Source organism: Sinocyclocheilus grahami, unplaced genomic scaffold, assembly GCF_001515645.1.
Source record: "Sinocyclocheilus grahami isolate Dianchi unplaced genomic scaffold, SAMN03320097.WGS_v1.1 scaffold868.1, whole genome shotgun sequence".
NCBI lineage: Eukaryota > Metazoa > Chordata > Actinopteri > Cypriniformes > Cyprinidae > Sinocyclocheilus > Sinocyclocheilus grahami.
The window spans coordinates 347,330-367,534 of NW_015506047.1; the positions used below are offsets into that span (position 1 = coordinate 347,330).

The 20,205-nt window shown below is 40.7% G+C and overlaps 2 protein-coding genes across 2 annotated transcripts in view; one reads left to right on the forward strand and one right to left on the reverse strand.

Moving 5' to 3' along the window:
- The first annotated feature begins 1,547 nt into the window (after positions 1-1,547).
- LOC107563324 (nuclear receptor subfamily 5 group A member 2-like) lies at positions 1,548-10,460 on the forward strand. The gene is made up of 7 exons (XM_016248173.1): positions 1,548-1,753; positions 2,297-2,412; positions 2,526-2,667; positions 6,646-7,394; positions 9,278-9,397; positions 9,668-9,815; positions 9,907-10,460. Exons 1-7 carry the CDS (start codon positions 1,654-1,656, stop codon positions 10,152-10,154), a joined length of 1,623 nt encoding a protein of 540 aa, XP_016103659.1. The 5' UTR covers positions 1,548-1,653; the 3' UTR covers positions 10,155-10,460.
- A 386-nt stretch (positions 10,461-10,846) lies between these two features.
- LOC107563314 (calmodulin-regulated spectrin-associated protein 3-like) overlaps positions 10,847-20,205 on the reverse strand; it is a 38,568-nt gene continuing 29,209 nt past the window's right edge. The window contains exons 6-18 of the mRNA XM_016248159.1: positions 18,798-18,936; positions 18,577-18,716; positions 18,079-18,172; positions 17,899-17,944; positions 17,648-17,712; positions 17,388-17,460; positions 15,255-17,295; positions 15,048-15,172; positions 14,216-14,496; positions 14,029-14,122; positions 13,838-13,950; positions 13,285-13,403; positions 10,847-13,148 (exon numbers count right to left, since the gene is read on the reverse strand). Coding sequence (XP_016103645.1) covers positions 12,846-13,148; positions 13,285-13,403; positions 13,838-13,950; positions 14,029-14,122; positions 14,216-14,496; positions 15,048-15,172; positions 15,255-17,295; positions 17,388-17,460; positions 17,648-17,712; positions 17,899-17,944; positions 18,079-18,172; positions 18,577-18,716; positions 18,798-18,936 — 3,633 coding nt within the window. The 3' untranslated portion in view covers positions 10,847-12,845. The remainder of the gene's footprint in view (positions 13,149-13,284; positions 13,404-13,837; positions 13,951-14,028; positions 14,123-14,215; positions 14,497-15,047; positions 15,173-15,254; positions 17,296-17,387; positions 17,461-17,647; positions 17,713-17,898; positions 17,945-18,078; positions 18,173-18,576; positions 18,717-18,797; positions 18,937-20,205) is intronic.

A 20,205-nucleotide genomic window follows, 5' to 3' on the forward strand; every position in this document is an offset into this window, starting at 1 on the left:
TAAATGTTGAAATATATTTTTATTATGTATACATTATTAGGACATATAGAGTGACAACTGAAATTTATATCAGTTAGTTTGCATTACAAGCTATTTCCTCTTACTCTTTGGCCATATACATAAAAACATCTGCACCAAATTGCATTTTTTTTAATCAGTTTGAGCCTCTGAATAAAATCGTTTTTTTGTTTGTTTGTTTAGTTTTTTCCTCCTGTGAGCTCCATTTTCTCACTGTATCATACCATATGGGCCATACAAATCTGATCAAATAATAAAACATGCAATGTATATATATATATATATATATATAAAATAATGCGTTTTTATGCTAACTTTCTCTTATTCACATTAATATGCAGAAACAACTATAGTTAGGTTATTTATGCTGATTTTCTCATATATTAAAAAAAGTGCTGAATTGAAAAAAAAAAGATCTTAAAGATTCAGAAGAAGAAAAAAAAAACAGTTAAATGATTCTATATGAACGACCTAACCCATATGCCTTAGCTTTTAAATGCTATCAACAGAGTAAAATTGTGCATTATAGTGCCACCTATAGTGCCATGTCAAGAAAACATGAGTTGTGGGTGGGATTTGGGATCTTCCTTTCAGGCTTGGTATCTACCCTTCACAATTTTACAGACTGAGAAAAAAAAAAAAAGAATGATGACCAAGCAGCTTGTTTGGATACTTAGTGAACAAAGTTTTTCCATATTTTCAATGTCTTTTTGAATGTCATTTTTGCTCAATGTAAGAAGAATGATTCCACATTTCACATATAATAGATTTTTCAATATAGACAGTGAAATAGCTAGACAGCTAATGAAATAAGTAAAAAATCGTCATCAACCATCTATTTGTATTAAAAAGAACGACCTTTGCTATTGCACACATTTTGGTTTCATTAAGAATCAAAACAATACCGCATTTAATTTGACACAATGTGTCTTTTTCATTACTCGGGTTAATCTGTCACCCTTGAACTGTTTTATGGCCTTTGACGTCAGACCCCACATCACTGTACTTACCTGCTGCCTTCATCATAACTAGACTCCTTGTTTTGTAATTGATTCCAAAGGTGCTGGAACCTTACTTATTGATAAAAAGCTATTAGTTAGCAAAACACAGTATATTATGTGTTGATGCACACATTTGAGCAATAGAGTAATCGGATTTAAATGTATAGAAATGTGGAAGAATAGAAATAGGGAGGACTGTATTGAAAACTTATGTTCTGCTTCTTGGGAGTTTACTGAACATTGGGGAATCACACAGGTTCTGTAGTTGGGTTGGTCTGACCAACACTAATTATAAAAGTCTCATTTGGTAGATTCATGAATGGATGCCCATGAGTTTTTCAGCATCAGATCTTTTTGTGTTTATTTTCTTATGGTGAGTGCCACCCTCCATATATGCTGCTCCTGCAATGCTCATGCACTTTGCATGAATGAGGTCTTGCTTGTTGGGAAGGTGTGACAGACTCAGGTTTATTACCCTCAGCATGGAGCAAAGTCTGACTGAGGGCCTTTACACGGCACCATCTGGGAGACAGCCTGCGTCTGTTTTCCTCCCTGTCCTGCTCTGAGTCCTGGAGGCCTGTACAGTTATGAATGACAGCTTACGGTGACCCATGACACCCCTCTCCTATGGACAATGAACATCTCAAACTACCCCCTGGATCACCTCAAGCCCACGGCCCTCCACTCTGCCGAGTACATACAGGACCTTGCGTCACAAGAGGGGCCGTCAACATGTAAGTAGAGCTTCAGATCTGAGACACTTTAATGGCTTTAGCAATAGCATTAATTGCTAATGTAATACATTTGGCGATAGTAAACTTTTAGTCATTAATTCAATTTTTCATTAGAATTAATCAGATTGTTGAGGTATACTGAAAATCTTGTTATATGATTTTATTGTGCTAAACAGTTCAGTCATGTTTAGTACACATACTGAAGACCTGATCATTTAAGGAAAGATTTGTTATGATTTCATTCAATAGACAATTGCTTCAGCAAATCTAAAAAAATAAAAAAAGGATTATGCAAGCCTTATATCTCAGTGTTTAATCAATCGAGTGATATGAGACTAAGCCTATTTGAGATATAATACGGTTTATCAGAGAGACTTGTCATAAAATTGTTCAACCATACACCCCTCTCCAAGACAATCATCTTAGAGTAGGCTTCTTGATTTTTATTTGCGGTTTCCTGAAGGTGACAAGTAAGAGTTATTTTAAGAAAGAAAGTTGACAAAAGGACCATTAACACTTTACAATGAATTTGACATCCCATAGCTCAGGAGTTAAAGCCAGACCCAGACGGTAGGGGAACTCAAGAAGAGGGCTGTCCTGTGTGTGGTGACAGGGTGTCAGGATATCACTATGGTCTACTCACCTGTGAGAGCTGTAAGGTAAGCGTACCACCAGGCAGACAGTAACAAGAACACATTAGTAGCTTTCATTAAAAAAAATTAAATCCACACCCTGGTCATTCTTAAGCACTAAAGACAAATATTCTCACCAGGGCTTTTTTAAGCGCTCTGTACAGAACAACAAGCGCTATTCGTGTGCAGACGCACAGTGCTGCCCCATGGACCCAGCCCAGAGGAAAAGATGCCCTTACTGCCGCTTTCAGAAATGTCTAGCTGTTGGCATGAATAAAGAAGGTATGCCTGCAAACTCAAACAATGAGTCCATGCTCATTAAGTTTGGTAGATATTCTTTCAGGGCCCGTATTCACAAAACATCTTAAGGCTAAAAGTAGCTCATAACTCGTCAATTTAGGAGAAAATCTTTAAAATAATGGACGTGTCAGTCCTAAATTTAGGACTCCTAAATTTTTGCTCTAAGAGTATTTCACAAAGCGTTTTAGCACTAAAACTAGCTCCTAAATCTGTGAAAAACACTTTACAATGAATTTGACATCCCATAGCTCAGGAGTTAAAGCCAGACCCAGACGGTAGGGGAACTCAAGAAGAGGGCTGTCCTGTGTGTGGTGACAGGGTGTCAGGATATCACTATGGTCTACTCACCTGTGAGAGCTGTAAGGTAAGCGTACCACCAGGCAGACAGTAACAAGAACACATTAGTAGCTTTCATTAAAAAAATTAAATCCACACCCTGGTCATTCTTAAGCACTAAAGACAAATATTCTCACCAGGGCTTTTTTAAGCGCTCTGTACAGAACAACAAGCGCTATTCGTGTGCAGACGCACAGTGCTGCCCCATGGACCCAGCCCAGAGGAAAAGATGCCCTTACTGCCGCTTTCAGAAATGTCTAGCTGTTGGCATGAATAAAGAAGGTATGCCTGCAAACTCAAACAATGAGTCCATGCTCATTAAGTTTGGTAGATATTCTTTCAGGGCCCGTATTCACAAAACATCTTAAGGCTAAAAGTAGCTCATAACTCGTCAATTTAGGAGAAAATCTTTAAAATAATGGACGTGTCAGTCCTAAATTTAGGACTCCTAAATTTTTGCTCTAAGAGTATTTCACAAAGCGTTTTAGCACTAAAACTAGCTCCTAAATCTGTGAAACGTTAGGAGTAGTGAAGAGGACTCCTAAGTCACTAAGACCAAACCACAAACTGTCCTAAAATGGCTGTTGCTGGCAATCTGCCTCGGAACGTAAACATTTTAGAAACATTTGACAATAATGTGCTTTTAAAAAGGTATCGCCTTTGGTTTTGGAGGTTATCCCAACTTCAAATTTTCCTTTGATTATATCCTTGTTTTCATTAACCAATTGGGCAAGAAGTAACAGCTGTTCTTGTGTCCAGTTTGGTTTTGTTTGCATGTCTTACTATCAGCCATGATTATTCTACTCTGTTAATTAAAAGGATGTTTATATGCATATTCACTCATTTTTTACAAGAAGCATACAAGGCTGACAATTAGCTGAATATATATATATATATATATATATATATCAGTGACGTTCCGTCCATATAAACTGCGAATGATCCGCATACCCAGGCCATTTGAGAGAATAAGTTCAGGGGATAATTCATATAAACATGATGATAAGTTGGTCCCTTGTCATTTGAAATTTAACTTACAGCTTAAAGAGTTAGGAACAAGTACGGAAAGTTATTTGCCAAATGGCAGTAATTTTCTTTAAATATACCAGTTGCAGTTGCTTCCGGGTGAGCGGATTCTCAGCAGCTTTCTCGCCTCCGCTCTGTTGCTATGACTCGTCAGGATTGTAGAGCGTTCTCAGTGTTTTGCTGGTCTGCGGCTGATTTAATGCGGGAGGTAAACTGTTAGCAAAGCGCTCACCCAAGCGGAAAAATGTGCTGCTGCTGTCAGATCTCGATTGCCGAAAATCACATTGTGTTTGATGCAAAACCAACTCGACTAAATCAAAAGAAAAAACACTGTAGTCTAACTGTATATTTTTGTTTTCTCAAGCAAAGCACATTTTAAAAATCCACTGAAAACATATCTTCTTACATTTTTGGTCATAGACAACTTATGTTGAAGATATACGTTATTGTCAACTTTATTGCCTCACGGTAAATAAAAAAAAAAAGATTATAAAAACATGGGCTATATAAATTTTTAATAACAACAAACATCATATTGTTCCCTTTGTTTTGCGCATGCTCGTGTCGCTTATACAATTAAAGTCCTTCTCTGATTTTGGGGGGGGGTTCTTATCACTCAGCATACCCGGTTAAAAAAGTATCCGCTTGCCACCACTGAGAGATATATATATATATATATATAGTTTAATTAGTGATACTTAGCCTGAATTTTACCATCTTTAATTGAATGTGGCAATTAACATTTTTATTTTTAAACATTTAATTGAATATGGCAACATAATATCGCGCTCTACAATATTTCTACAACAAACATCATATTGTTCCCTTTGTTTTGCGCATGCTCGTGTCGCTTATACAATTAAAGTCCTTCTCTGATTTTGGGGGGGGGGTTCTTATCACTCAGCATACCCGGTTAAAAAAGTATCCGCTTGCCACCACTGAGAGATATATATATATATAGTTTAATTAGTGATACTTAGCCTGCATTTTACCATCTTTAATTGAATGTGGCAATTAACATTTTTATTTTTAAACATTTAATTGAATATGGCAACATAATATCGCGCTCTACAATATTTCTATGAATAAATCTCTAAAACCTGAGAAAATTGTAGCGCTCCAAAAAAATAGTTCCTTGTACTGCAGGTGCGTAGAGCCAGTAGGATATTTAAACATGAGCAAGAGGGTGGCTAACCGCACACTGATCCACTCAAGTCTAAAATGTCTACAAAAACATCTTTTTAGTTTTTATAAATTGCATTGTGCAAAAGTGCAAAGTGCATGAATTAAAAACGGATGTACACGACTCACATGAGCAAGCAAGCAAACGTTTCAGCACGTGCACTTTGCACTTTTAAAAACATGTTTTTGTAGACTTTTTAGTCTTGAGTGGATCAGTGTGCGGTTAGCCACCCTCTTGCTCTTTATGAATAAATCTCTGACAGAGACTCCTCCCCTATCAGCCAATCATTGTGTGCATAGTAAGCAAGCATGCCAACATCATCCATAGCAGCGAGGTCAACCCCGCCCTTACTCTTAACTTAAGACTTCTCTCTATTCCTTTGTAAAAGTTTGTCTCAGCAGCTTTGTGAATAGGTTTTAAAAGAAAACTCTTAGCTAAAAACTTTTACTGCTATTTAGGAGAACTCTTAGTGGTAAGATAAAATGTTTTGTGAATACGGGCCCCGTTCTTTAGAATAAGACTTTGTGCAAGGAAAAATGTAGTTATTGTCTCGGAGATATGGAAGATATTCACAGTTAGCTATCCATGATATCTCTGATCCTGTTTCCACTTATCTTTGAAACCATAAACCATTGCAATGGCAATCTTTGATGACCCAGCAAGGCGAAAACTTTAATGTGCACACAAGCAAAAAAAAAAAAAAAAAAGGTTAAATTATGCAACTTTAATAGTTAAGAATCTTTATGAAATGTCAATATTTTCTTAAAGTTTTTTTAAAAGTGTTAGTTTGATCATTTAGAGCAATGCTTCTCAAACCCATCCTTAGTTAATTGTAAAATTATTTGTCACAGCTGTACGTGCGGACAGAATGAGGGGTGGCCGAAACAAGTTTGGACCTCTATACCGACGGGACAGGCAACTGAAACAGCAAAGGGGGACCTATCACCAGACAAACACTGCCCCCTACAGGGTCAAAATTGAGGGACCACAAGCACTGGTACCTGCTGTGACTCACGATTTTCATGTCCTCAACCCCTCCCCTGCTTCTCTTGGCTCTGACCATTACCACCCACCTCAGCCCTTTCATCCTAGCATGAGCCAGTCCGAGTTTCCCATGTTGTTGGGAAATCCTTCCCAACCCCCCCCGGGGGCCCCCCCCCCCCCCCAGGATAGGTTTGAGAAACACCACTGCACATTTTGGATATCTCCCTTACCTTACCCATCCACTTCTGGTCTTGGAGTCTCTACTAAAGAGCTGAAGGTGTGTTTGATTAGGAAAAGTTCAAAAATGTTTAATGTTGGTGTGCCTCCAGGAACTGGGTTGAGAAACAATAATTTAGAAATGTGAGAATTTATCATGCTCTTTTGAACATCACAATGTGTGGTTTAGTTAATTGTAAAATTATTTGTCACAGCTGTACGTGCGGACAGAATGAGGGGTGGCCGAAACAAGTTTGGACCTCTATACCGACGGGACAGGCAACTGAAACAGCAAAGGGGGACCTATCACCAGACAAACACTGCCCCCTACAGGGTCAAAATTGAGGGACCACAAGCACTGGTACCTGCTGTGACTCACGATTTTCATGTCCTCAACCCCTCCCCTGCTTCTCTTGGCTCTGACCATTACCACCCACCTCAGCCCTTTCATCCTAGCATGAGCCAGTCCGAGTTTCCCATGTTGTTGGACTGCACCATGCCCAGGGACCAGACACTGTCTGATCCATCCCTACCATCCATACCTTTCCATACACTGTGCTATCCAGGCTTCCACGGATACCCTCCTGAGAAAAGAGAGCTCCCCTTTAGCTACAGCTCTGCTTCTGTGACGCCCCCTGCTCCAATCTCTCCTACTGTTCTCTCCACACCTGCACCTACACTCACACCAACCTCAAATCCAAGTTCCACCCCAACTCCAGCACAGAACTTGACACGCAGTTCAACACCATCCCCTAGTTCATGCTTCCTAAATGAGCTCCTACAGGCTGAGCCAGATGAGAAGCAGCTCTGCATGCGGGTGTTAGCAAGCCTCCAAAAAGAACAGGCCTGCCGAGGAAAACATGACCGCCTCAACACCTTCAGCATCATGTGCAAAATGGCTGACCAGACTTTGTTTGGACTGGTGGAGTGGGCAAGAAACAGCACACTGTTCAAGGAGCTTAAGGTAGAAGAGTTTGCAAATGATCGTACATACATTGGATGCATTGTGTTATGTGTTAGTGTAATCTTCGATATCACTGCTGAAAAGACCAGTATCAATGTGTCTGCTGCTCTGAGCTGGTCACCATGATCTATCCGTGCAATTCCTGGATCACCATCTTTTTGTTGGTCTTACAACATCATTGCTTTCAAAGGAACAAACCCTACCCCTAACCCCAAAACTAACCATACCATAACCCCTTTAAGATCACAGGGAAATTGTTGGTTGAAAATAATGGTGTATGTATCCAACACCAACCCTAATCTAATTCTAACTCTACCCCTTTGCACATCCCTAAAATTTGATTAAAGGGGTTATATTATGCTATTTCAATTTTTCCATTCTCTTTGGAGTGTTACAAGCTCTTGGTGCATAAAGAAGATCTGTAAAGTTGCAAAGACTAAAGTCTCAAATCCAAAGACCGGGTCATTACATGTGATTGCCGCAAGCCCTCCGGATGCTCCTTCGTCGAATCCGCCGGCCGCGCCGTTCTCAAGCCCGCCGCCTCTGCTCACTCTAGGCCACCGCCGCTCACTCTAGGCCACCGTGTGTGACGCTGTGTTTCGTTGTGAAAGCGAAACTACTTTGTTTGGCCTTCCAAAAATGGACACGACTAGAAATCAGTGGTTAAGTTGTATTTACAACACTGTCCCAGAACACTTCAACCCAAATATTCAGATGTGTGCAGCACATTTTATGGAGGACCGTTTCCTGATCCTGGTAGAGTAGACTACAATGCCAGCTGGTCTGACTCACAGACAGTGCACGTACGGTTTTTATATTTAAAGAGTTTTTATATTTAAAGCGTGTTTTTTGGGCAGTGTAGAGTAGCGCTTGTTGTTTGTAATTTCTCCGATCACAAATACAGACATGGTTTTATGTTACGCGGCGAGATGCAACGCAACGCGTAAAAAGACAGTACAAGTCATTATAATCCATAATTATGTCCCCACTGGATGCAACGAATGCCTCGTTTATAATGGGTTTTCATGTTTTTGAATCATCGCTCCGGCCTGACAGGACATCATCACAGTATGGTAGGGGCGTAACATTTCCATCACACACTTGAGGTATTCGGCCAATCATAACGCACTGGATAGCTGGCCAATCACAGCACACCTTGCTTTTCAGACCGATGAGCTTTGTAAAAATCTACGCGTTTCAGAAAGGCGGGGCATAGAGGAGAAACAATAATGTACAGTATGTGGAAAATAATGTGTTTTTTGAACCTTAAACACATTTCATTAAACCAAATACACAAAATAATGTTCTTTTTAGCAACATCATATGACCCCTTTAAATGTTAGGAATTTGATCCAGAGACATGTCCTATTTGGCAAAATCTTGGCTATTGTACCAGCCTAGTTTAAGATGGTTAATGCTGGTCAGATACAGTTCTAAGTAGTGGAGCACCATGGCCATACTGTCCACCAGCAAAACTTGCAGGTGAAAGTTGCAAACTGGTGGGGAAACCAGCATTCCATGCTTGGGCCTAGGGTCCAGAACAACATACATGCTTATATTATCAGCAGGGATAGGGTTAACATTTGTAACTCTTTCATAAGGCAATGCCTTTCAAGTACCAATTGTCTAAGTCAGTGGTTCTCAACTCTGGCCCTCGAGGTTCACTTTCCTGCAGAGTTTAGCTCCAACCCTAATCAAACACACATGAAAAAGCTCATTGAGGTCTTGAGGATTACTCAAAAGTTACTGACAGGTGAGTTTGATTAAGGTTGGAGGTAAGCTCTGCAGGAAAGTGGACCTCAAGAGCCAGAGTTAAGAATCCCGGTATAAGTTTTCCAAGTGGCTACTGCTGCATAAATAGAGTACCTGATCTCATGTTGCAGGTGGAGAACCAAATGGTGTTACTGCAGAGCTGCTGGAGTGAGCTTCTTGTCCTGGATCACTTATGTAGGCAGGTGGCTTATGGGAGAGATGGCAGCATCTGTCTGATTACTGGACAACAGGTAAGAACACCTCTATCACTAAGCAAGTGTTTCCCTACTCTGTTCCTGGAGGCACACCAACAGGTCACATATTGGATATCTCCCATATCTGACCCATCCATTTCAGTCTCTACTAATATGCTGATAAGTTGAATCAGGTGATACGAATTTGGAAGAGTTAGAAAATTTGTACTATTGGTGTGCCTCCAGGAACGGGGCTGGGAAACACTACATTTCGCCATAGTTACAGTTTAGTGACTGTTCGTCTTTGACTTACTTTTATTGTACCAGATTGAGGTATCAACCATCCTCAGTCAGGCTGGAGCTACTCTTAGTAGTTTGGTGTCCAGAACCCAGGACCTTGTCTCCAAGCTTAGGCCACTACAGCTAGACAGAGAGGAGTTTGTTTGTCTCAAATATCTGGTTCTCTTCAATCCAGGTGGGTTTCATTCCAGTTTCATTTCCTTCTTAAATGTTTAATCTAAATGATTCCTGTTGGACCAGAGTTGTAAGGGTCATGTGTTTTGCAGATGTTAAATCAGTACAGGATCAAAGGCAGGTAGAACAAACTCAAGAGCGTGTAAACAGGGCTTTGATGGACCACACTATGCAAACCCACCCAGGTCACTCTGACAAGTTTGGACAATTGCTGCTCCGTCTACCAGAGGTGCGCAGCATCAGTCTGCAGGTGGAGGAATACCTGTATCAGCGCCACCTGCTGGGAGATCTGCCATGCAACTCATTGCTGACTGAAATGCTTCATGCTAAGCACACATGAGACACAATCAAAATAAAGCTTGTTATTGGAAATGCTTTCATATATTTGCCCACTGGTATCTAATAATTTTGAGCTTTGAACAAGTCCAGTCGTCATCATTGGCTGGTTGTACTAGTTAAAAATAGAACAAACAAACAATAGGAACAAAAACTAGTTTCAGGTATTATGAGATTAGATGAAAAGCACATCCACACATATTCTTTTTACTACTCAATTTACAGTTATGGATCACGTCCAGTCAGAAATGCAAGTGTTCAAACACTGCCATTTGTATAGAAATATGACTGTAATCTCTATGAAACAGAGGCTCATCACAAATCTTTCTAATTGTTTACAAGATTGAGTTTCCAATAAAATTGTCTGTATATATATATTTCTATGGTCTGATGATATCATGTGTCCTGTGTCTATGCAGCTATAGAAGGTTGAAGATCATGAAGTCAATCAAGATCATGTCCAAGTCATATTTCTAAAAAAAAAAAAAACTTTTTCATGACAAATAAGATTCCAGAATTACTTCGTTACTTCATAACTTTAATTATTCTATTATTGAATGTATTTAATGGACATGTAAAAAAAAAAAAAAACAATTTAAAAGTAAAAACTAACGTTTTCATAAAATGGCAAAAAAAAAAAGCTGATACAATGTATATAACATATAGAACTTAAGTAAAATCAGTGATGAGAAATAATTGGGATTATATAAAAATGATTTTATTTTTCTAATCCTGTCACATGGGATTGATCCATAATCAAAGAATTTGGGAGAAAACAAAAACTACCAACATGAACATGGAAACATTAAAAGAAAAATACAAAACATTAATGTGCTTTCTGAAATGAACGAGTGAATCACCACATTTGCCAGAACATAAATAATAAAATCTGAAACGAAACCGAACACTCTAGCTCATCCTTACCCAATAAATACACCTTAGGTGACCTAACATTCTACAGAATTGCACAGAATCCAGTTACATTAAACCATCATGTTTTACCCAACAGACAAACACAAGCAACCTACACATCTCCCATTCATTTGACACAGAAACATATCATTCAACCATTTCGAAAAAAATTTTTTTTTTGCTCTTTACAAAAATATGTACATCTTTACGGCAAATCTGTGAAGTACTTCATCTGATTCTCCAAAGACAGGAAATGGTGGCCTGATTGAATCAGTTGTTTTAGTGCTTTGATGAAGAGAAACAGACTAAATGCCCCTTTTATCCAAAAAGACGACTTCAAGCCATCCACGAATCAAATAAGGCCAAGTTAGACAGTTTTGAGACCATTCATAGATCATAGTAATAGAAACAACATAAGCGTTTAAGGCTGCAGACACCAGAGCTGCTCATCTGCCTTTTATCACTTTCTTTTAAATGTTTGTTTTTATATCACTTTCTGTTGGTGTTCACTATTGGTATATCACTATGTGCTGCTGCATGTTGGGGCACCAAAGAGGACAACTTGTTCACTCAGCTCTGGGTACATAGAGTTGATATCAGATTTGAGTTTATTGTTTCTCACCATCGGTCTCATTCTGTCCCCGGTCCCGCTCACACACTCATTCACACCAGCACATCCAGCTCTAGTAGTGAAGCAGCAGAGTAGCTTATTCATTGCTTACAAATCTCCACCATATACAAATCAGTGTCAAAAATGAAAGAATCATCAATAAACAGCATTCAAATATACAGTATATTAAATCAGCCTTGATTTTTTTCTTACATTGCTTTTCCAGTTACAGCTAAACAGAATAAAAAGACTTCCTTCATTTTTTCAGTATCATTAATGGAAATCAACAGCATGTTCTGGTATCTTTTCACTTTTTCATTCATTCTTAACTAAAGCAAATGGGAAGGAAAAATATTTGAGTCTTTAACATGCTCTCCTGAGGTCCAAAAGCTTGAGTCATCCAGTTAGATTAGGTCCGAAGCATTAAGAAAACAAACATCCAGATGTCTAGGAAGGCCAAAGGACAGAGCGATTTGATTACAGAGCAAGACAGACTCAAAATGGACAGCAGCATGGGACTTTTTCACATGACGTGACGTAAAGGTGAGTAGCTGCGCCCCTTGTAATACAGTTCTACATTCAGTCCCTTAAGACTGAGAAGCTGATGACGATAAACAGATGATAAGAAGGCCTGTGTTGGTTTGTGCCCTACATTCATCAAAGCGCAAAGATCCGATTTCATCTGGGGCATCCTTTACATGTCAACGGATCCAGTTCAGTGAGGGAAGGAGCTGGAAGATAGTAACATTTCTGAGGATCTTTTTCTGGAGGACATTCATTTTACTTGAAAGATGAGACTGGAAAGTTGCATCTAAAGTTTTAACATTAAAATGCCAAAGATACATTTTGTACAATCTTAGAAAACCAATCAGGCCCTTTTCTTTGAAATATGACTTGAGTTCACTTCAGTTACCTTAAGAAAATGGCAATGGAGATTTCTGAATACATTTTTGTAACTTGACCTGTAGTTAACAAGGGAGGTTTTGCAGTCACCAGCCATGAACCTCTGAGGGCACTTAATTTTGGGATTTTCTATATTAGGGCCTCTTTTTTTGTTATCCCACTCTTTCTCCTGGCATGCATTCCACTGGTGCCCCGCGACTCTGCCGGAGTGACAACAGAAACCCAGGGTGACGTGGCCAGCTCAGGCATAGTTGGCATTTCCAGCAGGCTTTATTTTGGGGTCCCGAGCTTCTTTGGGGTTCCCGGGCGCTTGCGCTCCCATAGGTGGCTGGGAATGGTAAAGGCATCCACGCTCATGGACATGGTCTTGGACGGGATGGCCGTGAACTGCTTGCGATCAGAGCTGTACTTGTAAATCGACTCCACCATAGTGAGATTGATAACACGTGGCCCGAAACCTGTGAGTCGAACCATCTCCTCCGTCTCGGGGTTCATGGTGTAAACCGCCCGGAATTGACAGCTGGCATCCCGAAACAGAATGAGGAAATGGTTTGCAGAGCTTTTCTCCATTTCCTATTGCAGACAAGAAGGAAATACAAATGAATGGAGCAGACCATTACATCATGCATTCAAATGCCCCATGCAAATATGTGTTGGCTGTCTGCAGTGAGTCATGAGATCCCAGAGTGTAGACTGATAGGTCACTCACCTCTACAATCTTGTTTTTCTGTGGTTCGTTGACCTTGCCTGCCAAACAACAGCGAGAGATGGCATTATGGATAATGAACTTATTGGACTTGAAGCTTGGCTCCTTGTAGAGTTTTGGTCCTAAAACGGAAGTGCAAAAATGCATGCCATTGCACAAAGAGTCAAAGTAAGTTTTTGATCACATGACCTAATGTAAACAATCTTTAAACTCAAATGGTACTTGCCCATGCAAAACTCGCAATCCACTATGCTAAGACATTGCTAGATGGTTACTAGGTTGTTCACTGCCCCTAATCAAGACCCCATACCCATGCCCGTCTCCAAATATATATATTGTAGTCTCGAGATATGGCTTGAGTTTATGAAAGTCTATGAGACTTAGTCTCCTCAAAAAGTCACACGATTTGTGGTGCAATATATCACCAAACTGTGTCAAATATGTAGTTCGCCAAATTTAATACCTGAGGTTGTTGAAATGCCTAACCCCAAAAATGAGGAAATGCTTTAGCAAGCACCACTAACAAAACTACAATCATGTAATTTTTAACATTTACCAGTATATTCTGGGATGGAGGCTGGGGATGAAATAGTAGATGCATTTTCCCAGTCCCCATTCTGTGCAGCAAGACGGCCTGGAGATAGCAGTCTGGATGGTGAATGAGAACGACTGTGGGAAGGCATAAATGTTTAGAGATGAGGTCACAATAGGGAGATTAGATAGATAACATATACAGATTAGATTTACCTGGGAGATTTTCTGACAGTTAGCGTCCCATTGTCATTGGCCATGGAGGACAGATTCATTGTTGAATGGGAATAAACTTTATTTAGTCTAGAACCTGAGAGAGAAAAGAGTTGACCTATCACATATATCTTTCCAACTATGATTATCAATGGAAAGGAAACAAGCTTCCGGATGATCAATAACTTACCCATAAACCCTTTGGCAGGGCTGCGGGAGAGGTCAGAGTCATCTCTGAACACTGTTTTGGGCCTCTGCTTCTTGACGCCTCTTACTGTAGTGGGTTTCTGGCGGAGAACTTTATCTAGATCCTCCATTATTTTTAGCTGATGTCGCCGTTCATATTCCTGGCGGGTGAAGTCTCCACGCCGCTGAGGAGTGCCCTCTGGTGGTGGGGTGCGTGGAGGCGGAGGGGTAGAAGGAGTTCGGGGTCTATCCTCTCCTCTGCAAGGCTCATCCACTGAAGATGACCTAATGTTACATTTATAGACAGCACTGATAAAGGGCACAATGTCCAAATGGTAATACAGGGATTAACGTATTGAGTTTGAATGCATTAGATGGTATATAAAACAAAAAAAACTTGCCACCACCCACAGTAAGTGGCCAGGACATTTCTATGCAGTTGCTAAGGTGTTCTGAGTGGTTTTCCATGTGTTACTATGCAGTTGCAAGGGGTGGGTGGTTGCTAGGTAGTAACTGGCCAAAGTTAAAAAGACTCCACAACCAAGTCTCAATAATATTCTGCCTCCAGTTTCAACAAAACCCTAATAAGAAAACACTTTGTGATAATACTCTTAATAGCAAGTTTATTACACTGTGATAACTAAGGGTTTTCTTAAGGGACTAGTTCCAGCACTGTTTCGGCCCTTGTTCCACATATGGCACAGACCCCTCCTTCAATGAAAGGCTAACCTCCAAGAAAGTAAAATGAAACATCTTCTCAATAAGCCTAAAAATTTGAGGCATCATTCATACTACACATAGCTGTCACTTTCCACAGCTTCGTGGGTAAGCCTTACCTTGCCTCCCTCTCTCTTTCTTGCTGCTGTCTTCGTCTCTTTATCTCCTCTGCTCTCTTTTGTTGTTTCTCAAGTAATGCTGCTCTTCTCTTCTCCATCTCATCCTCAGGTCGAGCTTCATCCTGCTAGAGAGTTTCAGACAGTTAAATAAAAGCTACACCTTTTAGGCTAAATGTCTCCAAGTTTAACATGTGTTTCTCCCCTAACCTTGAAGAAGAATCCAACTCCACCCCTAATTTCTGGCTCTGTTTGGTCACTCATTGAATCTGAGAAGTTATCCTGGCTCTCATCGGCTTCTTCACCCTCTAATGCTTTGAGGGAGGACAGTGAGATCTCGATAAGGCTGTTGCGCTTGCCATTGAATGCCGCTGCAGGAACGTCACTCTCAAAGGAGCACTCGGAAGGAGCTCCTGAGCTGCTGCCGCCACCCTGACGCTCCTTTCGGGGCAGAACCTGTGAAGATCCGCTATCCAGTTCCATACTGAAGATTGTATGGTCCTCACTGGAGCCTGTGTCTGAAATGTTGTCCTCTGGTCTAGCCAGGGACGATGCTGAGCGGGACTCACTCTGACTGGAGGTACCCATGTTGAAAGAGGATGAGCTCTGATCCCTGTATTGCCACGGGGACCCTCTTCGCAAATGAGGAATGTTGTCCACACTTTGAGGGGGAGTTATAAATCTTGTGGAAGCAGGAGTCTTTAGCTCTGCAGGTCGAGGGTGGTGATGCAGTTTGGGGCTCTTTGGAGGAGCAGACTGTGCCCTACGGTGGGACGCAGGTGATTTGGGGGGAGCTGTGTGACTTGCAATCTTGCGAGATGGGGAAGGAGAGGAAGAGGCAGAGGGGAGGTCACGATTGGACTCTCTTGACAAACGAGTAGGTGTCGTTGTTGAGGGTTTGGAGCTGGGTGGGATGCCGCAGGCCTGGTTGTTAGGAGCTACCTTCTTCTTCATCAGCTGGTTCTGCTGCTTTGAGAGACGCTGCATATCGTTTTGGAGAGAATTGAGAGCAGCACTTAGTTTAGACACAGCGTTGTTGTAATCTCCCAATGGGGCCGTGCCTTTTCCTCCAGGAACTCCTACTCCAGCTTTTTCTTTCTCTACCGGATTGTCCTGTTGGACAGAGGGCTTGATATTCCCCTCTTCTTCTACTGAGGGGCCCTTTTTCAACTGTTCCTGCTGTTGCTCATCCTGCTGCTCCTCGCTCTCTAAACGTGCCAGTTTCTCCTCCAGTGCCAAACAGCTGAGGTCATCTTCTATGGAGGAAGTGCCTTGACGTCCTTCCTCACCATCCCCATCCTCCTGCTCCTTCTTTAACTGTAGGAAGGCACTTTTTCCCAGCCGCTGCCTGTGTTTGGCAAAGATGGCTTCTATACGTTTCTTCTGTGCCTCAATAGCCTTCCGCTTCTCCTCCAGCCTTGCCCCCAGCTCTGACATTTCAGTGCTGAGAGCAGGACTCTTACTGGGACTCTCCTCTGATTTCTTGGCCCATGTAGTCATTTGTGGTGCCTGTGGTTCACTGGGTTGTACCTGCTCTGGAACAAGTTTTTTCTTTCGTTCGGCAAAATTGGTCATCCTAACACCGCTATCCGGTGTCTTTTCACCACGTGGTCCTGTTATGTGAGGACCCGAGGCGGGTGTGGCAGGGGTGGAGTGAGTTTTTGGAAGATCTTCTGAGGCATCAGAATCCACACTTCCATCTCTTAACACAGAGTCGTCATCTCTGGATCCCTCTGAGGGGTGTCTGGTGCGGCTGGGCTCTGGAGGGACTCCTGAGGATCGGTTGTAGAGCATTCCTGAGCGGGATGGTGCTGAAGAGCTGAGTGTCACTGGGCTGTCATTGAATCTAGGATTTGCTGGATCATCTGGTGAATGCAGGTAGAAACCATCGGGTGCCCCGTCCGGGTGAAGGCGAGGCTCCATCTTCTCTTCGTTGTGGATGATCTGCAGTGCCTCTTCAATTGTTGGTAGCTCTCCGGTTTCACTATCATCAATGCCGTTCTCTTCAGCCAGCATTGGACGAGTTTGAGTGGCCCAGGAAGCTCTTTGAGGGCAATTAGGCCCAGGAGCCTTACTCAGCAAGTGGCTGAGGTCCTCTGGAGGTGTGTAGGGGACACGTGTCATGGATTGACCAGCAGGGTTAAGATTGTCCGAACTGACAGACCGAGTTATAACAGGGTTCCCCATCACAATGTCCACATCACTATCCAGTCCAAAAGGAATACTAAAGGACACAGCAGACAAGGGACGGCTGAAGAGCCGTGAAGAAAAAAAGATCAATTCCTCCAAAAAGTATTAATAAGAAAAGAAAAGACAAATGCATAAAACACTGAGGTACCTTACCTAAGTGGTTTCTTAGTCCACGTTCGGCCTGCTGCCTCTACATGAGACATTGAGGTAGACTGAGTCAGAGATCCTGGTCATAGAGACAACACGAACACACACATGACTGGATGACACATTCAACATGCAAACACAGACCATGTGATTGTTCCTTTATGTGAACAAGAAAAAACACAGCGTCTACATATATTACAAAGAATGGAACAAATACATAATGGCAACTGATGACTCAGGACAGAGTGACAACACGTTTTTCTCACCTGTTGCTGCAGTCACAGGGGAAGAAATGGGCAGGAAAGGCATTTTGAAGATAGACGGAGAACCACTTGCACATAAAAAACAAGTAAATCATGTTAAGGTTCAGCCTTGATTATTTTAAAGGCTCATTTAGGTGATCATTTAAAAAAAAAAAAAACTTTGAAAATTTGATTGGCTACAATTTTGTGCATTCTCAGCAAATTATATAAGTGGCTTTTAAACAACCAAATGGCAAAAATGTATTCTGTTGTACCTATTGCTGGACCCACTGTAGCCATTGTTGGTCCTTTCAGATGTTTCTACAAGAATAAAAAAGTACTTTATCTTACATATCCCTTTTAACAGACTGTCACTTAAGAAATCTAAAAAGGAACATACAAATTTACAAATACACAGGAAAATAAACCATTCATTCATCGAGACACGCACTTACCAGTAAGCTCAGAGTCCTGCAGGGGCTGAACAAACTCTGGCTTTGAGACCTCAAACCAATACAAGAGCTCTGCCAGAAAGCTCAGTATGTTTGTCTAGAAAAAGAGAAAAATACTCTACATATAAAATACCATAGTATGTCCCATAGTACTGCTTAATTATTACAAAAATCATAATGGTTGATTTCCATTGATATTGCACAATTAAAATATTTATTTCCAAGATATTTTGATGATCCTATCTCAATATAATCATGTGAAGAGAATCCACGGTTGATGTTTCAGCGTTTATTGTTACTGAACGGTCTAAAGACTAATCTAAATGTGTCTGATTCAGCATTGCAATAAAAAAAAGCGACATTGTGCACTGGCCTACTGCATACTTAAAAGCATTTTTTAACATAACCAACACAGTACATAATCTGTCCTTGTTTTACTAACTGTACTACACTATGCAGACTCCCTCTCCTCTTCGTGTTTTAATTTAGGTTTCTATATACCTTTAATTCTGCTGGACTGTAGAGCAAATCCTCCAACACTAGAGGGCAGCAGCTCTTTAAACAGCTGTCACAGAACTCTCGAATCAGCTGTTGGTTGTACAGGCTGTCAGCCACAGACATGGAGTCCTTCATACATGCATCTAATTGGACAAAAAAATAATAATAATCAGTTTCTTACTCATCTACAAAATGACAAATTCAGATTTGAGATGTCACCATACCCTCTAATCTCAGTAGACCGGGACAGTAATGGTGAATAACAGCAGCAATAGCACATCCGTTTGAGAGATCCGTCACATCATTCACCACAGGAAAATAGGGTTTGAGCTTAGACTGCATCCTGTCCTTCCTGTACCGGATCTGAACAAGAAAAATATTGGGTTTAACTGCAATATTGGATAAAGTGCCATGTTGCTTACTCAATATTGTTACTGTGAAATTGTTAATTTTTCATTGACAGCAGACAGTGAATTTGTTAAAGATTGACAGTACACTATCACAAATTTGTTATCCATTATGTGCAACTGCAAAAACAGAGATGGAAACATATCCATATCAAAGATACAAATACTAAATTAAAAATGTGTACAAAAGACAACCAGAGATGGAAATAAATGTCGAAGAGAAAAAAAAACAGCCACAAAAACAAAAGAATCCATGCAAGCAGTGCATGAAGACAAAATGCAGTAAAAGCGAATGAGACTTAAGTCGAAGAACAGCAAAGACATTGTTAATGGGAAGTGGGACAGCAAACCCTTGAAATACTTCAACAGGTCAGAGCAATGAACAGAGGCAGCTGTGTGAACAGCCAACACTTGATACATCAACAGAGACCTTTTCAACTTGATACACACAACATGCACTAGCAGATAAGTGCACTAATAACAGACACACTATATTCACTTAACTACCATAGACTATGGTTTAATTTACATGCCATGCTTATTTCTGGCTTATTTTTTGTAATGCAAATGATGATGCAGGATGTTGAGACAACTGACACAACACCTCTAATCTAAGAGGTGTTCTCAGAAAACTGCGATACTAAACAATACTGTCTTTGACTCCAATTTTGGTTCACCCAGAGGATATATCTAAATCTAATTCATGTTCCTCAAGAGATCCATGTAACTTTTAAATGCTCAATCTACAGTGCAGGAACAAGGACTTGATGCAATGAAACTACATCTACATACGTGCCATGAAAAGATAAACAGGCTATCAACAAAAAGCTGCATCTTTACTTTTTATTTTCCATTACTATAAACTCCACACTATTTTATAGGTATATTGCAAGGCATTGACAATATTATTATACTTAATTTGTCATGTAATACATGCATCAGTCATAGCATGTTTATATGGTGGGGACTCTAAAATTGAGACATGAAATTCCATCTATGCAATTTGTATTGCCAGCAGGGGGCGAAAGAGGACAGCTTTATATGGGTTTAGGACAGGAAAATGGAGGAAACAAGGGTAGAATGGAAGACAATAGAAAGACTTACAGGAACAAGTTTCCAGTACCAGCGGGTGGGACACTGTCAGAAAGAAGTGAAGGAACATGAGAGGAGAACGAGGTAAGTGAGGAGGAGGAGGAAGAGGATAGGATAGGTATTTAGACAGCAA

Bases quoted from the DNA above. Each gene is read 5' to 3' on its own strand.
- LOC107563324 (XM_016248173.1), top strand. From the start codon at position 1,654: ATGAACATCTCAAACTACCCCCTGGATCACCTCAAGCCCACGGCCCTC. The intron at 1,754-2,296 runs GTAAGTAGAGCT...GACATCCCATAG, and splicing joins ACAAGAGGGGCCGTCAACAT to CTCAGGAGTTAAAGCCAGAC. The intron at 9,398-9,667 runs GTAAGAACACCT...TTATTGTACCAG, and splicing joins GTCTGATTACTGGACAACAG to ATTGAGGTATCAACCATCCT.